This window comes from Somniosus microcephalus, chromosome 23 (genome assembly GCF_052327205.1).
Source record: "Somniosus microcephalus isolate GS21.2 chromosome 23, FLI_Smic_1.0, whole genome shotgun sequence".
Classification (NCBI taxonomy): Eukaryota; Metazoa; Chordata; class Chondrichthyes; order Squaliformes; family Somniosidae; genus Somniosus; species Somniosus microcephalus.
In genome coordinates, this window is record NC_141009.1 from 211079 (window position 1) to 231074 (window position 19996).

Sequence of the window (19996 nt, forward strand, 5' to 3'; positions counted from 1 at the left end):
CCTTCTCCTTGTCCTCCTCTTCCTCGCTCCTGTCCTCCTCCCTCCTTTTTCCCTCCCCTCCTCCTCTTTCTCCCCCTCTCCTCCTCCATCTCCCCTCCCTTCCTCCTTGTCCTTGCCTTCCTCACTTCCCTCCCCCTCTTCCTCCCCCAGCGAGAATCGGTCTTATCCCAAAATCTGCTGCAAGGCAAACTTCCCACCAACATTATCCCCAAACTCACTAAAAATAACAAAGAACCTTGGGCCAGAGAAACATGAAAAATCCAGACACCGGTTTAAAGATTTGTTTATACAAAGGTTAGAGATTGTGGTGAGACATGGTACATTCGATTATGCAGCACTAACAGACACAGTGAGGTTTATTGGGTCGTGCAATACATGGGGAAATGATATACATTTGAAAGGTGGTCAGGGCTTTTCCTATGTTTCATTCTCCATACTAGTGACTCTCAAATCACAGCCTACGGCATCTAAGTGGGCTACCCCTCAATCTGTAACTCAGAAAAAAGTAAATTCAACAATGTACTGCATATATATCGGGTTATATTACACTGTTAGATATGGGTAGGATTTGTGTTTGCAATAAAACCCAGCCTATGAATAGATTCCCATTCTATTGTGTGCTGTGACAATGCGTGTCCTGGGACTGGTGTTTAATAAAAATGTTATTAACATCATTGTTTCCTACTTTAAGTATTACTCTGAATTATTATATGTATTAAGTTATATTACTTTCCTCACTATTGATGTTGATGTTTTCAATTGCTCTCATACCGCGTGTGATTTACGCGCCTGAACAGATCGATGGAGAGAAGCTCATATTTCCACGATTGCACATCACATCCGGGCAGGAAGCTCTCTTCAGCCACAAAAATATCCAGCTGCTTGGCTTGATCTGAACCATGCTGGGCAAACAAGCTGTCTGAAAAAGCAGGGAGAAAGTAGGAATCCCCAACAAAACCTGGCCTTATTGTCAGCAGTTTTTGTGTTGCACAGACATATTCCTCGATGATGGAGTTTGACAGGTTACAGAAACAGCCCGTCTCCTGTTCCTGGACTCAGTACTTGCAATCCATGCAGACAGGGACTGGGTGAGAATGGGCTGTTCAGTGCCAGAGTCCTCCCTCTCCAGCATCAGGGGTCTGGCTGTCTGACCTCCAGATTATGACTGACTGCGTGTTTATGCCAGCAGTCCGAGAGCTGCAGCTGCACCTCAGTACAGTACGTTGGAATACTGACTTACAACACCACTGCTCACACCGACAGTGGCTCTTCCAAATGGGCTTGCATCTTTTTCTTCTAATTTGTTCCACTAAATCTTGGCGTTGATAGATTTTTGCAAGTGGGCAGAAATATGACAAATGAAAATCAATACCCATCAGTGCAAACTGTTATATATTGGAAGAAAAAAATGGAACGCTTAATGAAGGGCATCAAACTAGCTGAGACAGAGGCTGAAAGAGATCTGAGAGTGATATTAAACTCAACAACAACCATGTCCCGTCACAAACTGAATAGACTGCTGAACTATATAGTCATAGTATGTTACAACACACACCCTGGAGTCATTCATGAGTTTAGATGTTGCGATGAAGAAAACCGCAGGGGTTAGAATTTCTGTGGGGTTCTCCCGATTGTCTGTCAGAACTTCAGGAGGAGATTCATGTAAACACTGCTCCAGAGCATTCCACCCCCTTTTCTCTGGGCTTTGCTGATCTTCTGCAGAATTTATGGCAGACAATCAAATGAACCCACTGTGAAAAGGAATGGTGTGGGTGCCCATTGAAGGACAAGCTCGATGTGGGTGCCCATCGAAGGACAAGATCGATGTGGGTGCCCATCGAAGGACAAGATTGATGTGGGTGCCCATTGAAGGACAAGCTCGATGTGGGTGCCCATCGAAGGACAAGATCGATGTGGGTGCCCATCGAAGGACAAGCTCGATGTGGGTGCCCATCGAAGGACGAGCTCGATGTGGGTGCCCAATGTGGTTTTAGATTTGAGCTTATACTGTCTTTATACGCATACCTGTACCTCCATTCCAAACTAGGCAATGATGTATTCTACCTATTGGTACTGAAGCTCCTCCCCCACCTAATTTTATCTTCTTTTTTCCTAAAAGGTATACAGATTAAGAGGAAGCTAGATAAGTACATGAGGGAGAAAGGAATAAAAGGATATGCTGATAGGATGAGATGAAGTAGGGTGGGAGGAGGCTCGTGTGGAGCATAAACACCGGCACAGACCAGTTGGGCCGAATGGCCGGTTTCTGTGCTGTAAATTCTATGTAAGATCGCATCTTGCCCAAGTGCCTATTCTCCAAGTGATCATCTGTGAGTTTAGACAGTGAGTGTCAGCAGGCTATTCACCCCAAGAGGGGGGTTCATTGCAGTCAAGCCCAATCCTGTCCTCACCCAACGTCCACACAGAAGGGGTCACCGGATAGTGATCAGGAACAGGGACCCTGGATGATTTTCCCATCCCTAATCCAAAGGCTTTGAAGTCAATTATATCACTGTTAATGCCCACACACAAATGCTTCCCAGCAGTGGGTCAGTGGATAGTTAACAGGAGCATGAACCCTGGCTGACTTCCCCTTCGCTAACTCAGGAGTGCTAAAGCCAATTGTATCACTCCTACTGCTATTCTGCAGAGACCAGGGATTGAACTTTTTTGTGTATATGTGCTACTCCAAATGATGCAGTTACTTCCTGGGCCAGTGGAGAGCTTCTTATGCAAAGTTTTAAGATGAGTTCACAGTTACACAGTACGATATTGGACAGGAGAAGACCACTGATGTCGCGAGCTTACCCTTTCAAACACCAGTTTCCTTGCCATGATTTTGGAAATCCCTTTCCTAATAAGGATCATGCAGTCCATTTTTAAAACCTGCCATAGTTTTCTGTTTATGTCTTTACGTTTTTATAATCATTCATTTGAATCACACATTTAGCCACCAGCTGAGCTTTTGCTTCGCACAATTGATATTCTTGCCTAACAGCCAATATTTCATAAGCTATTTCTGAACATATCAAGACTGGTTGGAGATAATGATACAGAGCCCCTTCTATTTCATATCGTACAGTGCATTTATGATGTCATTGTCAAAAGGAATGATCATTTCAGTGATGCAGTGCACAAATATAATGCTAGGACCAGAGACAGGATCTTGCCTGTTTCAGACACAGCAGAGTGTGCAGCAACTTAGTTTTACCGGATTTCCTCCATTTCCTGCTTGAGAGTTAATCTTCGGGAGAAGTAAGATAAAGGAGGCTGCCAGGCTGCAGTGATAGAAGCTGTGTACATAGCTGTAATCCCATTCCTGTGAAGAAAAGAGAGTGAGCCTGCATCAATTAGCCCATGTCACACACAATTCACAAATTAATCATCCATTTTGCTCAGTGTATCAACAACAACTTGCATTTATATAGTGCCTTTCATAGAATCATATGATACAACACAGAAGGAGGCCATTCAGCCCATCGTGTCTGGGCTGGCTCTTTGGTAGAGCTCTCCAATTAATTCCACTCGCCCGCTCTTTCCCCACAGCCCGGCACATTTTTCTCCTTCAAGTATTTATCCAATTCCTTTTGAAAGTTCCTGTTGAAACTGTTTCCACCGCCCTTTCAGGCAGCACATTCCAGATCATACCAACATGCTGTGTAAAAAAAACGTTTCCTCGTGTTGCCTCTGGTTCTCTTGCCAATCATCGTAAATCTGTGTCCTCTGGTTAACGACCCTTCTGACACTGGAAACAGTTTCTCCTTATTTACTCTATCAAAATCCCTCATGATTTTGAACACCTCTATCAAATCTCCTCTTAACCTTCTCTGCTTTAAGGAGAACAACCCCAGCTTCTCTAGTCTATCCCTGTAACTGAAGACCCTCATCCCTGGGACCATTCCAGTAAATCTCCTCTGCACCCTCTCCAAGGCCTTGACATCCTTCCTAAAGTGCGGGGCCCAGAATTGGACACAATCCTCCAGCTGGGGCCTAAGCAGTGTTTTACAAAGGTTTAGCACAACTTCCTTGCTTTAAACTCCCCTTTAGAATTGTACCATTTAGTTTAGATTGCCTCTCCTCATTCTTCCTACCAAAATGTATCGCTTCACATTTCTCTGTGTTAAATGTAATCAGCCATGTGTCTGCCCATTTCACCAGTCTATGTCCTCCTGAAGTCTGTTACTATCCTACTCATTGTTTACTACATTTCCACATTTCATGTCATCTGCAAACTTTGAAATTATACCCTGTATACCCAAGTCCAGGTCATTAATATCAAAAGGAGCTATGGTCCTAATACTGACCCCTAAGGAACACAGCTGTATACATCCCTCCAGTCCAAAAAACAATCATTCACCACTACTCTCTGCTTCAATCTACTAAAACGTCCCAAGGCGCTTCACAGGAGGGATTTTCAAAATGTGACACCGAGCCAAATAATGAGATATTAGGACAGCTGACCATAAGCTTGTTCAAAAGGTAGGTTTTATGTAGCATCTTAAAGGAACAGAGAGAGGTGGAGAGGTTTAGAGAAGGAATTCCAGAGTTTAGGGTCTAGGCAGCTGAATGCAACCCATTGAGCTGACCCATTGAACAGACCCATTGAGCAGACCCCATGAACTGACCCATTGAACTGACCCTGCAAGCTGACCTGTTGAGCTGACCCCATGAACTGACCCATTGAGCTGACCCACTGAGCTGACCCACTGAGCTGACCCAATGATCTGACCCATTAAGCTGACCCATTGAGCTGACCCATTGAGCCGACCCAATGATCTGACCCATTGAGCTGGCCCCTTGATCTGGCTCATTGAGCTGACCTCACGAGCTGACCCACTGAACACACCCATTGAGCTGACCTATTGAACTGACCCAATGAGCTGACCTATTGAACTGACCCAATAATCTGACCCATTGAGCTGGCCCATTGAGCTGACCCATTGAGCTGGCCCATTGAGCTGACCCATTGAGCTGACCCATTGAGCTGGCCCATTGAGCTGACCCATTGAACTGATCCATTGAGCTGACCCACTGAACTGACCTATTGAACTGACCCAATGAATTGACCCATTGAACTGACCCATTGAGCTGACCCAATGAATTGACCCATTGAACTGACCCGTTGAACTGACCCGTTGAACTGACCCGTTGAGCTGACTCATTGACCTGAACCATTGAACCGAACCATTGACTGACCCATTGAGCTGGCCCATTCAACTGACCCATTGAGCTGACCTATTGAACTGACCCAATGAATTGACCCATTGAACTGACCCATTGAGCTGACCCATTGAACTGACCCGTTGAACTGACCCGTTGAACTGACCCGTTGAACTGACTCATTGACCTGAACCATTGAACCGAACCATTGACTGACCCACTGAGCTGACCCATTGAACTGACCCATTGAGCTGACCCACTGAATTGACCCATTGAACTGACCCATTGACCTGAACCATTGAACCGAACCATTGACTGACCCATTGAGCTGGCCCATTGAACTGACCCATTGAACTGACCCATTGAGCTGATGCATTGAGCTGGCCCATTGAACTGACCCATTGAACTGACCCATTGAACTGACCCATTGAGCTGACCCATTGAACTGACCCATTGAACTGACCCATGGAGGTGACCCATTGAACTGACCCATTGAACTGACCCATTGAACTGACCCATGGAGGTGACCCATTGAACTGACCCATTGAGCTGACCCATTGAACTGACCCATTGAACTGACCCATGGAGGTGACCCATTGAACTGACCCATTGAACTGACCCATTGAACTGACCCACTGAGCTGACCCATTGAACTGACCCATTGAACTGACCCATGGAGGTGACCCATTGAACTGACCCATTGAGCTGACCCATTGAACTGACCCATGGAGGTGACCCATTGAACTGACCCATTGAACTGACCCATTGAACTGACCCGTTGAACTGACCCATTGAACTGACCCACTGAATTGACCCATTGAACTGACCCACTGAGCTGACCCATTGAACTGACCCATTGAACTGACCCATTGAACTGACCCACTGAGCTGACCCATTGAGCTGACCCATTGAACTGACCCATTGAACTGACCCACTGAGCTGACCCACTGAGCTGACCCATTGAACTGACCCATTGAACTGACCCATTGAGCTGACCCATTGAAATGACCCATTGAACTGACCCACTGAGCTGACCCATTGAACTGACCCATTGAACTGACCCACTGAGCTGACCCACTGAGCTGACCCATTGAACTGACCCATTGAACTGACCCACTGAGCTGACCCACTGAGCTGACCCATTGAGCTGACCCATTGAACTGACCCATTGAACTGACCCATTGAACTGACCCATTGAGCTGACCCATTGAACTGACCCATTGAACTGACCCATTGAGCTGACCCATTGAACTGACCCATTGAACTGACCCATTGAACTGACCCATTGAGCTGACCCATTGAGCTGACCCATTGAACTGACCCATTGAACTGACCCATTGAGCTGACCCATTGAACTGACCCATTGAACTGGCCCATTGAACTGACCCATTGAGCTGACCCATTGAGCTGACCCACTGAATTGACCCATTGAACTGACCCATTGAGCTGACCCATTGAACTGACCCATTGAACTGACCCATTGAACTGACCCATTGAACTGACCCATTGAGCTGACCCATTGAACTGACCCATTGAACTGGCCCATGGAGGTGACCCATTGAACTGACCCATTGAACTGACCCATTGAGCTGACCCATTGAACTGACCCACTGAATTGACCCATTGAACTGACCCATTGAACTGGCCCATGGAGGTGACCCATTGAACTGACCCATTGAACTGACCCATTGAGCTGACCCATTGAACTGACCCATTGAACTGACCCATTGAGCTGACCCATTGAACTGACCCATTGAACTGACCCATTGAACTGGCCCATGGAGGTGACCCATTGAACTGACCCATTGAACTGACCCATTGAACTGACCCACTGAGCTGACCCATTGAGCTGGCCCATTGAACTGACCCATTGAACTGACGCATTGAACTGGCCCATGGAGGTGACCCATTGAACTGACCCATTGAACTGACCCATTGAGCTGACCCATTGAACTGACCCATTGAACTGACCCATTGAACAGACCCACTGAGCTGACCCATTGAGCTGACCCATTGAACTGACCCATTGAACTGACCCATTGAGCTGACCCATTGAACTGACCCATTGAGCTGACCCATTGAGCTGACCCATTGAGCTGACCCACTGAATTGACCCATTGAACTGACCCATTGAGCTGACCCATTGAGTTGACCCATTGAACTGACCCATTGAGCTGACCCATTGAGCTGACCCATTGAACTGACCCGTTGAGCTGACCTGTTGAACTGACCCGTTGAACTGACCCGTTGAGCTGACCCGTTGAACTGACCCGTTGAACTGACCCGTTGAACTGACCCGTTGAACTGACCCATTGAGCTGACCCATTGAACTGACCCATTGAGCTGACCCATTGAACTGAACCATTGAACCGAACCATTGAACCGAACCATTGAACTGGCCCATTGAGCTGACCTATTGAACTGACCCATTGAGCTGACCCACTGAACTGACCCATTGAACTGACCCGTTGAACTGACCCGTTGAACTGACCCATTGAGCTGACCCATTGAACTGAACCATTGAACCGAACCATTGACTGACCCATTGAGCTGGCCCATTGAACTGACCCATTGAACTGACCCATTGAACTGACCCATTGAGCTGACCCACTGTACTGACCCATTGAACTGACCCATTGAACTGACCCATTGAGCTGACGCATTGAACTGACCCATTGAGCTGACCCACTGTACTGACCCATTGAACTGACCCATTGAACTGACCCATTGAACTGAACCATTGAACCGAACCATTGACTGACCCATTGAACTGACGCATTGAACTGACCCATTGAACTGACGCATTGAACTGACGCATTGAACTGACCCATTGAACTGACGCATTGAACTGACCCATTGAACTGACCCATTGAACTGACGCATTGAACTGACGCATTGAACTGACGCATTGAACTGACCCCGCAAGCTGACCCCACAACCTGGTTGAAATCAAATGATGATTGGGGAGTTAACACATTGCTTTTGTGTTTTAGGAAGAACTAGGGGTGGCATTATTTGTTAGATAGGGACTAATTACAATGGGGTTGGATGTGGAAAGTGGTACTGAGTGGTTAGAATTAAAAGGCAGTAAAAGGGAAAAGTTAGTAATATGAATGTGCTAATGATCAAAGGTGATTGCAGTTTTGAGGATGGCGATGAGGCAGTTGAGTGTCAAGTCTTAATAGTAATCCTGGGGGATTTCAATCTTCCTCATATTGACTGGCGTGCAGAATGGGGACAGTCTGCATCGAGATGAAATTTATTAAAATTGTGAGGGATTTGTTTCTTATCTTAAACAGTACTTTAAGGAATCCACAAGGGGTAATGCAATATTGGATTTAGTTTTAATGAAGTAGGAGGTAACAATAAACAATAAAGTAGAAGTTAGTGAGAATAATGTTCTAGTAAGTTCAAAAGGATAATTATTGAGATGCAGAAAGAATGTATCCCTGGAAGAGATCAGGGCAGTGTAAAAGAGGAAGACCAGGTTGGCTTAGTAACAAAGCATAGAGAAAGCATACAATTTTTTTAATGTTCAGGAAAGGAACAAGATTGGGAGATCTATAAAGATAAGCTGAGGAATGCTAATAATTGTTAAAGGCTGCAGAGGGATCACGAGGAAAACATAGCTGCAAACTTCAAGCAGAACAGTAAAGCATTCTCCAAGTATGTCAGGAGTAAACAAAGGTACAAAGAAGGGTCAGGCAACTAAACAATGACATTGAGGAAGTGCTGTCTGAAGGTAGAGAAATTGCTGAAGTATTTAACTGCCATTGTTCAACAGTTTTCACAAAAGAAATGGGAAAGAAATGCTAGAATTGGGGGTACAGTTTAAAGATGTATGTAGACTGAAAAATTGTAAAATCATAAGAGAGGACATATTGGGGAAGTTGCTGAAGTTCAAGGTAGGTGAGGCTCCTGATTCTGACAGGGGTCTGAAGGAATTGACTCAATGAGTGCGAGTTGTCTTGCGGATATTTCTCAGAGTTCACTGGACTCAGATCAAATCCCAAAGGACTGGAAAATAGCAAATGTGGCTCCCATCTTCAAGAAAGGGGCGAGGGGTGAACCATCAAATTATAGACCTGTAAGCCTTACTTCCACTGTTGCAAAAGTGTTTGAAATTATTATAAGGGTTAATATAAGGGAGCATTCTGAAGGCCATGAGTTAATCTGAGACAGCCAGCATGGTTTTAGGAATGGGAGATCATGCATGACTAATTTATTGGGGTTTTTTTGAGGAGATGACAGACTTTGTAGATAGGGGAGAGATAATGGATGTTATTTACCTGGATTTCAGGAAGCCATTTGACACGTCCCACATAATAGGCTCCTACATAAGGTCCAGGCCCAGGGGATAAATGGGAATTTATTAAAATATACATTGCCAAATGGTTGGTTGGTAAACAGCAAAGAGTAATAGTGCATGGGCAAATATCTGGTTGACAGCCAGTTGCCAGTGGAGTGCCACAAGGTCCAACGCTGGAGCTGCTGTTGTTTATCATTTTTATTTAGAGGAAGGTCAGGTGTCCAAACTTTCCAAATTTGCAGATGATACAAATTTGGAGCAGTGACAAATGATGAATATCAATGAGCACAAATTCAAAAGGTTCTTGACGAGCTCAATCGATGGCCGGAGAAATGGCTTATGTAATTCTTCCTGGCTCCACAATAAAATAAGTAAAAGAATTCGAACATACCTTTCGGTGGCAGCCTCCATCAGTCCCTTTAAAAACTGCTGGTTTGACTGCCAAGCGCCTAAGAATATTGACTGCAGCATGCAAGGCTGTGCATCTTTGAGGTTTAAGTCGCAAGTGCATTTTGCAAAGGGGGCCTCAAACAGGCTTTTGCATATGCAAATAAGGAACCTGCGACTGTTTCGGGTGCGGACTTTTGACACCTATGCAGGAGCCATTACCAATATGGCGGGTGTCGCACTTCCGATGTGGAATGAGTGTGCACACACCGCCCACCAAATTGGACCCTTGGGCCTGTAAAATGGGTGCGGTATGATCCAATTTACATAGAATTACATACAGCACAGAAACAGGCAATTCAGCCTAACTGGTCTGTGCTGGTGTTTATGCTCCACACGAGCTTCCTCGACCCTACTTCATCGCACCCTATCAGCATATCCTTCTATTCCTTTCTCCCTCATCTGTTTTTCTAGCTTCCTCTTAAATTCATCGATAATTAGATGCATTATTAAATCTATTAACGTTTCTAGGCCATCATTCTACAGCCTCAGCAATTTCCTTCCTCATCCCCCTCAGGATCCTGGGCTGTATCCCGCATTGTGCTGCCTTCCTTTAGGAATTTATGTTAGTTTTCCAGTTAATTCAGGGGTTTGAGTAATTTGGGTTGATTTCCATTGTGTGCCGCCACCTAGTGGATAGTTGGTACCTAGCAAGTGCAGTAAAGCGCAGTAAAGTGCTGTAAAGTAAACTACTGTATATCACAGACCTGCAGCTCGACACATGGTCTTGCAGTTATTTTCTTGTTACGCTCTGGCCTTGGACACTATTTGTCTGTAAGTACTTGAGCATGTTATAGATGATTAGTGTACACTATATTTTGCAGAAAATGTTTAGTTTGTAACCTTTCTCTGTACACAGCTAGCCGTGAAGTGCTCGCTCTCTGTCTAGCTGATTAATTTGTAGCTGTATTTTGATGCACTATGTACAGGGCTAATTTAAAGTGAATGTAAGAGAATGCCTTTCAGTTTGCTAAATGTATATTCACAGTAAGCTGTGTTTCCACGTGTTTTGGTAAGTTACATGTCAAATGTAGTGTGTTGCTCAGGCTTACCTAAATTTGTGTATGAATATCAGTTATGTGCTTGTGTACTAATGTGCGCTTCCATTTCTGTATTGTATTTCAGTTTCACAATAAGAATCTTTCAGTAAAGTTTACAAGAAAAGTCAAGCCTTGTGATTTTTATGGGAAGATATCAAGTTGTTAGCTACCTGTCTAGCTCTGCATAGGAACGCACTGCAAGGGCAGAAAACGCATCGCTGGCACTTTATCTTCCTTTGGTCTAACTAACTGATCAAACATTTTCCTTTTATCCAGAATAATATTATTCATCTCACTCTCCTCCACTTCAGAATTCAATCTTAAACATGGTGCTGAGTTTTTACATGTCAGACATCTTAGTTAACTGTTTGGGAGGTGTTAGAGTTTGGAGGTCATGGAACGAGAGGGATGGAGTACCAGAGGACTTTTTTTATATTCATTCCTGGGATGTGGACATCACTGGCAAGGTCAGCATTTATTGCCCATCCCTAATTGCCCTCGAGAAGGTGGCAGTGAGCCTTCTTGAACCGCAGAGGGCAGGTAAGAGTCAATCATATTGCTGTGGGTCTGGAGTCACATATAGGCCAGAGCAGGTAAGGACGGCAGATTTTTACGACAATCCGGTAGCTTCACGGTCACCATTACTGATACTAGCTTTTTATTCCAGAGTTATTGAATTCACTGAATTTTAATTCCCCAGCTGCCATGAACTCATGTCTCTGGATCATTAGTCCAGGCCTCTGGATTACTAGTCCAGTAACATAACCACTACGCTACCGTACCACTCAGCTGACTACTGACCCTGAACTGCTTGGTCACAGCTATTAGTGGTCCAAAGTAGGACTCCACTGGCAATGGTCTGGCACCAGCTCCGTTGCCCTCTCAGCTAAGGAATGGTGCATGGTGAGGGGAAGGGACATCTGAAAAGAGCTGAATCTTTTAATACGATTATTATTTTGATAAGAAGCTATGCAACATGAGACTTTGTGACATTGATTCATTAGGAAGCTGTCAGTAATAAATGGCAAAGAACTGAGCTGGAATATAAACAAAAGGTAAATCTGAAATCTATCAGAAGAAAGTGAAAAGATGTTCTCCCAACTGTACGATAGCAAAATACTGCAGATGCTGGAAATCCAAAATAACAACAGAAGATGCTGGAAAAACTCAGCAGGCCAGGCAACATCCGTGGAGAGAAATTAGAGTCGACGTTTCGGGTCTAACCCTTTTTCAAAACTGGAAAGGAAATGAAATAGATTGATCTCCACTGTCCTATCACCATCTCGTCCTGTTTTGAATACCTCTTAATGTCTCTTCACTTCTTCTGTTCTCTCCCACCCCTGCCTTTCGATCTATTTCATTTCCTTTCCAGTTTTGAAAAAGGGTTTCGACCCAAAACGTTGACTCTAATCTCTCTCCACGGATGTTGCCTGGCCTGCTGAGTTTTTCCAGCATCTTCTGTTGTTCTCCCAACTGTTAATTGCCATAGCTAAAAATGAAACTGACTCTATTGTACCTCAAAGAAGAATCGTAGCATCAAGGCAAGTGCCCCAAAGCAGAAACCAGGGCCAATCTGTTGTGTATAGATGCTCTTATCAGGGTAAAGGCCTTTTTTGTCTTTCATCTTCTTTAACTGTGAAATTAAAAGCAGCAGTTATTCAACAATCTAGTTTATATTTAAATATATTATCCTTTGTATCAAGAATTTTCTGTTAAACAATTAAAATGTGTCTCCCTTTCCCCCTTCAAGAATACAATTTGTCCTGCTTAGTACATGCATTTCACAGCCACTAACCCTACTTTTGGGGCAATGATTACAGCACACTCTGTATCTCACTAAGTGAGTTAGGGAACATCTTCAAGAAAAGTAAGAATTACATAGACTATGCAGCACAGAAACAGGCCATTCGGCCCAACCAGTCCATGCCGGTGTATGTTCCACTCGAGCCTCCTCCCATCCTTCCTCATCTAACTCTATCAGCATAACCCTCAATTCCCTTCTCCCTCATATGCTTATCTAGCTTCCCCTTAAATGCATCGATACTATTCACTTCAACCACTCCCTGTGGCAGCGAGTTCCACATTCTCACCACTCTCTGGGTAAAGATGTTTCTCCTGAATTCCCTATTTGATTTCTTGGTGACTATCTTATATTGATGGCCTTTAGTTTTGCTCTTCCCCACAAGTGGAAACTCTCTCTCTGTATCCACTCTATCAAAACCTTTCATTATTTTAAAGACCTCTGTTAGGTCACCCCTCAGCCTTCTCTTTTCAAGAGAAAATTGACCCAGCCTGTTCCTCCTTTCCTGATGGGTGTACCCTCACATTTCTGGTATTGTGGTAAAACCACCAATGAACTCCTGTACAAATGAATAACTGTCTTTAAAGCAATGTTACAGCACCTACGTCTGTTTGCTGAGTGTAAACAAGCTTTCTGTAAAAACCCTGAAACAACGCGATGATGTCATCACGTTGGTCACGTGGTGCCCCGAGTGGCGGGAAACGTGATGACGTCATGACGTCAGAGGTGGGAGGTTCTGAGTTCAGACCTCGTGGAACTAGTTACTGTGTAGACCTGTTTGCTGTTGCTCCTGCATGTTTTTGTTTTGTTCACCAGTTTAATTAAATTCGGTTAATTTACTGAACTGCCTCGACCTCAGTGATTTAGATAGGAATCCGTTGATTCCTACATTGGTGACCCCAAAGCTTCGCGGACGATTTTCGCGGAGACAAGCTCGAGAACAAGATGGATGTAAATGCAGCGAGTTTGAAGCTCCCTCAATTTTGGGAACAACAGGCAGCCTCCTGGTTCGTTCAAGCGGAGGCTCAGTTCCAACTGCGAAACATAGTGCTGGATCAGACCCGTTACCTGTATGTGGTCTCCGCACTGGACAGCTCGACGGCTTCCCGCATTATCAGCCTGCTGGAGACCCCGCCCGCGGAGAACAAGTACGAAATGCTCAAGGCGCGCCTCCTGCAAGTATTCGGTCTCACAAAGGCGGAGCGCGCACGACGCTTGCTCGCGCTCCCTGGGTTAGGCGATGCTAAGCCTTCCGAGTTGATGAGCCACATGCTCACCCTCCTCGGGTCTGAGCCACAGTGTTTTATATTTCGTGAACTGTTCCTCAGCCAGCTCCCTGAGCAGGTACAAGCAGCCCTGGCCAGGTCGATGGCTACGGACGGTGTGGCGCTCGTGGCCGAAGCCGACACCATTTACGCGGTGATGCAACAGTATTGCACCACCTCGACGCGCCCCGCCTCCAAGAACCCCGCCTCGGCACCTCCACAGACCGGCTTTTGCTACTACCACGCCTGTTTCGGTCAGAAAGCCAGATGCTGCCGACCCCCATGTAAATTCGTGCCACCGGCACCGAGAAAGCAGCAACACCGATTGCGCGACCGGAAGGGAAGCCCCGAGGTCGGTTTCGCCTCCACAATGACAGTTGGTGATTCCGGGAATATCGGAGTCGCTCCGACAGGACTGTCCGACCTCCTCGGCGATTGACTTTGATGATTAAAGACACTTCTGGGGGGCGCATGTGGTAAAACCACCAATGAACTCCTGTACAAATGAATAACTGTCTTTAAAGCAATGTTACAGCACCTATGTCCGTTTGCTGAGTGTAAACAAGCTTTCTGTAAAAACCCTGAAACAACGCGATGACGTCATCACGTTGGTCACGTGGTGCCCCGAGTGGCGGGAAACGTGATGACGTCATGACGTCAGAGGTGGGAGGTTCTGAGTTCAGACCTCGTGGAACTAGTTACTGTGTAGACCTGTTTGCTGTTGCTCCTGCATGTTTTTGTTTTGTTCACCAGTTTAATTAAATTCGGTTAATTTACTGAACTGCCTCGACCTCAGTGATTTAGATAGGAATCCGTTGATTCCTACAGTATCATCCTTGTAAATCTTCTGAGCCCGCTCCAGTGCCTCTATATCCTTTTTATAATATGGCAACTAGAATTGTGCACAGTATTCCAATTGTGGTCTAACCAAGGTTCTATACAAGTTTAGCATAACTTCTGTATTTTTCAATTCTATCCCTCTAGAAATAAACCTTAGTGCTTGGTTTGTTTTTTTATGGCCTTATTAACCTGTGTTGCTACTTTTAGTGATTTGTGTATTTGTACTCCGAGATCCCTTTGCTCATTAACCCCATTTAGATTCTTATTTTCCAAGTAATGGGCCAGAAATTCGGGTTGGGGGCTTCCCGCGGGTGCAAGCCCCCGACCTGCACTTACCTTGCGTGCCGGCAGTTGAGCTGTAGGGCCCGTGTGGGATTCCGATCCGGGGCCTGGTCCAGCTGCCAGCGCGCAGTGCTTGCGTATCCCAGGGGCGCAGTTAGTTCGATGCGTCCCCTGGGATCACGTGGGCCATGGGCAGCCAATCGGAGCAGGGAATGCTCCATTCATAAGTCTGACAGGAAGTGCTGTCAAGACTTATAAATACTACGGCCCCAAAATAGCACTAAACCTTCAAATACATTTTTTAAAACATCACATTTTTTAAATAAACTATAAATTACATGAAAGAACTATTTTAAACAATAATTTAAATTTTTGAAAAAAATAATTTTAAATTCTAACGGGGCTAAAAATAAACTTACCTTGCTTTAAAGTATTTAAAAATAATAAACCTGTGGAAAAAATGTTTTAATTTTAATTAATTCACCACTTACCTTGTAAAAAGCAGGCCTTACGCCTGCTTTTTACATTTCTAACTTCTGCAGGCTTACGTTCCCGGAGAAACCTGTAAAACAAAACGTAAGTTTGATGCGCACGCGCAGCCTCCCCCGCGCACGCGTTCGACCTCTGAACCCCTTCGTTCAGAGGAACGGAAGTGCCAGTTTCCCGCGCATGCGCAGTGCATGCAGGAAACCGGCACTTCCATCGGGCCTACGGGTGAGTACCCCATGCGTACTCACCCGTGGAGACCCGAACTTCTGGGCCAATATGTGACCTCCTTATTTTCTTACCAAAATGTAATACCTCACACTTACTTATGTTGAAATTCATTTGCTAGAGTTGCTTACACTTACAAATAATCACTTGTGATTGCTGCCAGTGTGACAGCGATTACCCAATGGAAGGTGAGCTTGCAACACTGTGAAAGAGGCGCTGCTCTCCCCCAGAGTTCACCCCATCCCATTAGAAGCTGCTGCCTCCGAGCACTAGAAATGTCAACATGCCACCAAGTAGCTGTGGTTTCTCTGCAAAGCTCCTCCACACAGTGAGTTCTTGATCTGTACTGACCTGTCTGAGGAGTCTCTAAGCACAATGCAACAAGTAACTCAGGCAACTTTTAATTCAGTAATAGTTGTAAGAAGATTTGCAATCCACTTCAGTAATGGGGCATGGTGAGAATATTAATATTTAAAAGTAGCAAAATTCTCAAAAGAAGCAGGCAAATTTATGCAATGGGCAGCCTGACAGCTAAGTGATCCAAAGTCTGGATTAATAGGCATTGCTTTATTATGCTGCTTCTAGGCTGCTTATAAAACAGGTGAAATACAGAAATAGGAGAGAGACCAGAGCAGAGGAATAGTCACAGTGAGCTGTATATAATGAACAGTAATGGTGATTTACACACAGACATGTGTAAATGCTTCAGTGACTCTACGTACGAATTTGACGGTTATTATGAAGACAGCTGTTCCAATTGGTCCGGAGTAAACACCATAGCCCCATCGATCTTGATAGATCCGCACACTCAGAGTCAGCACTCCAAATATAACCAAAGTAGATCTTTTTGGTTCCTCAAATTCTGCTAATGCTAAATAGCAAATAAGAAAGAAATATTTGCATTTAAATAGTTATTTATTACTTCACAGAAATTACAGTTGTTATGTAGGAAAATGCAGTAGCTATTGTATACCCGATCGCAGCCCTGCCTTCGATCTATTTTCTTTTCTTTCCAGTTTTGAAGAAGGCTTCGATCCGAAACGTCAACTCAAATTTCTCTCCACGGATGTTGCCTGACCTGCTGAGTTTTTCCAGCATTTTCTGTTGTTATTTCGGATTTCCAACATCTGCAGTATTTTGCTATCGTAACACCTTAGACAACCCGCTGTGCTTTTCCGAGTAACTCTCTGCCAGCCTGTCTATTTTCTGAGAAATACCCTGTGTGCCTTTGGGATTTAAACCCCATATATGCTGATTCTAGCCATGAAGAATCCAAATCAGGAATTTAATACAGACAAAAGTACATTTTAGCACACTCCCCCTCTGATTTATCACTCCTTCCCTTTGGGGAAGGGCCTTCCCTCACTAACTGCCTTTCAAGATGGTAAGTCTCATATAGAAACTTAAGCATGTAAAGAAACACAAGTATGAAGCTGCATCCCATCACTGTATGGCTCCATGTTCAAAGCCCTCAATTACTAGCCATTGTGCTAGTTATAACACTTATGGGGAAATTTTCAACTACACAAAATGCAGCTTCTCCCTCCAATTTCTGAGTTTGAAAGACAGTGAGTGGCGCTGATCTATAATTTGATGGGCCCCAGGCATTGTCTGATGCTTTGTTTAAGTTGCCATTCTTCATGTGAGGTTATTCCTGGTATAGGCATGATGGGCCGAATGGCCCCCTTCTGTGCTGTATACTATGATTCTATGTAAGATAATGAGTACTGCACACTACTTGATTTGGAGGAATTACATCAGAATCCAATCCTGTTCACATCTAATACTCATTCACACACACTTTCTAGCAGGGGTCACTGAGCAGTATTCAGACTGGGCAATCTGTTTACTTTCTATGCCAGGAATTCTGAGGCCAACTGTAGCAAACCAGCGCCACCTGTAATCAGATAGCTCAGCAGTGATCAGGGACTGCATTTGGACATTTTGATGGTCTTTCTGGTTTAGTTCAGTTTTTACCCACTCAGTGATCCAGTAAGGGTGGGGGTGCAAAACGCATTGTGATTAATATGATTTTGAAGCTTGTATCGACAGTTATGAAAGCATGACCTATTTTCCATACAGAACCAACTATACAATATAAACATGTGATAATGTGCTGGGCCTATTAGTAATCTGTACAACACCGCACCCCCCCCCCCCCACATCAGCTTTCACCATCACTTGACAGCATTAAGTGCCTTAGGCAAGATGATAACTCTAGTTCTGGATTGTCCTATAGGTGACAACTTTGACATTTAGTCAGACAAGAATTGCCAATCAGTTTTAATAATAAGAACCCAGTGTGTCAGTAATACCTGCAGACTCCCATAATGGTAAATATATGGAAAGGATCAGAATTCAACTTCAAAATTGAACATTTGGGACTATGTATAGTGACATTGTAACTATTCGATTCTTTAGTCCCACAGAATCAATCAGGGACACATTCACCACCTCTACACACAGTGACCATAGAAACTCGTTTACCTTGATCATTTTTGAAATGGTTAAAATATTTGATATAAATGATATATTTCTGACTCTGCCCAGTCAGAGATGTACTTGCTTCAGGGTCTGTTCAATACTGAACTGCAGGGAATCTTGTACTGGCTCCCCAGTGGCACTCGTGTGTGCTGGGACACCGCTGTAATGAACAGGACACGAGGGCGATTTGCTCGGTTTGTGCTCCTATCGGAGGGTGTGCGGAGCAAACGGTTTCTTACCTATTAAAGTGACCCACATGGACAGAGCGGTGCCGTACACACTGAAATACTGCAGGATGTCGTGGCGCATGATACACAGAACCGTCAGGCCAGGCCCTTCACACGCGTGGAAAAACTGGAAGGAGAAAGAAATAAAGCTTTCATATATCGCGAATGTTAAATAAAGGGAACGGAAGAGCTAAAACTCTTCTAAGAAGTGGATCGATCATTCTGACGAAATGAACCAAAAGAGTTTGGGGAGAAGCGGTCGGGGCTCGGGATGTCCATGGCTTGCTTCACCTGGTGACCGGGAGGGAGCGGGGAAAACCATGGGGACACACAGCTCACGGTGCGGCTGGACTTCAGCGCTTACCGTACAATATCTACAGATTGTCAAACATTATCTTCTCACCGCTATGAAAAACATTGTGAAGAAGTAAACCATGGCCTCCATGTGGAATCTCCGCTTGGCTGCGATGCTGATGGTGGGGAGGAAGACCAGGCTGCTGAGGGTTGGAAGGAGAAGTTTGGCAATCGCAGCTCCCATCTAAACACCCAGAGAGGAACAGGAGTTAAACACAAGTACACATCATGCAATGGACCCAGTCTCTGCAGCTAAAGCAGCTTGAGACGTACCGTATCCTGTTGGTTTCTGACTGTTGTCAAACAGCTGCCGAGAGACCTTTAAAGTTTAAAAGTCCAACACTCAGCCGTTTGGGAGACGTCATTGGAGACCAACAGCTGAGGCCCAGAGAGGAGCGGTCAGTTATTGCACACATCAAAACATTTGCTATTGTTCCTAATCCTGCTCAGCAGCTGCTACAGTGAGATTCAGCCCTTACAAAGGTGCTTTGTGAGGCCCCGTGAGATCCTGGCTTCTAAAGCGGCACAGATCTTAAGAATAATAAAACGGTTCAGTATTTTGTGCAGAAAAAGTAGAATTAAGTACATAAGTCTCCGACTTTGCGGCCAGGGTGCACACTCGGAATCGTCTCAAGATCGTATAAATCCTTCGTCCATTCCTAAAGATTTCCAACAGGGTAGAGATACAAACCAGTACTAAACGGTGATACGGCTTTGCGGTTTGATTTATGTAAAGATATACCAGCAATAAAGTAACTTTCGTTAAAAAGATAGTCTCTTGAGTGAGCTGTGATCATATGTTCTATCCAGTTGTAATAAATACTGCAATAAATTTCTGACTTGCACCTGCCCCCCACAGCAGCTGTTCGCAGTTTGCAGTTCAAATCTAGCCTTTATTCGCAAAAAGAACCAGAGTAACTCCAACATATTGCACCATTCTCATACCAACCACCTCAACAACCCCTCCAACACCAACCATTCCCATACCAACACCTCCAATACTACCACCTCAACAACAACCCTTCCAATACTAGATATTCCAATAAAACCTCTTCCAATACCAGCAAACTCAA

The 19996-nt window shown here is 44.7% G+C and overlaps 1 protein-coding gene across 1 annotated transcript; it reads right to left on the reverse strand.

Moving 5' to 3' along the window:
• Nucleotides 1-267: 267 nt before the first annotated feature.
• Nucleotides 268-19627, reverse strand: mymk (myomaker, myoblast fusion factor). The gene is made up of 6 exons (XM_085965165.1): nucleotides 19197-19627; nucleotides 18973-19107; nucleotides 18582-18696; nucleotides 16581-16729; nucleotides 12473-12589; nucleotides 268-3319 (listed from the first exon to the last, which is right to left on the reverse strand). Exons 2-6 carry the CDS (start codon nucleotides 19105-19107, stop codon nucleotides 3176-3178), a joined length of 660 nt encoding a protein of 219 aa, XP_085821291.1. The 5' UTR covers nucleotides 19197-19627; the 3' UTR covers nucleotides 268-3175.
• Between the last annotated feature and the right edge of the window lie 369 nt (nucleotides 19628-19996).

Coding starts and splice junctions, on each gene's coding strand:
- mymk (XM_085965165.1), bottom strand. CDS start 19,107: ATGGGAGCTGCGATTGCCAAACTTCTCCTTCCAACCCTCAGCAGCCTG. Junction 16,730..18,581: donor CATGTGGGTCACTTTAATAG/GTAAGAAACCGT, acceptor TTTGCTATTTAG/CATTAGCAGAATTTGAGGAA. Junction 12,590..16,580: donor TCATAATAACCGTCAAATTC/GTACGTAGAGTC, acceptor TTAATTTCACAG/TTAAAGAAGATGAAAGACAA.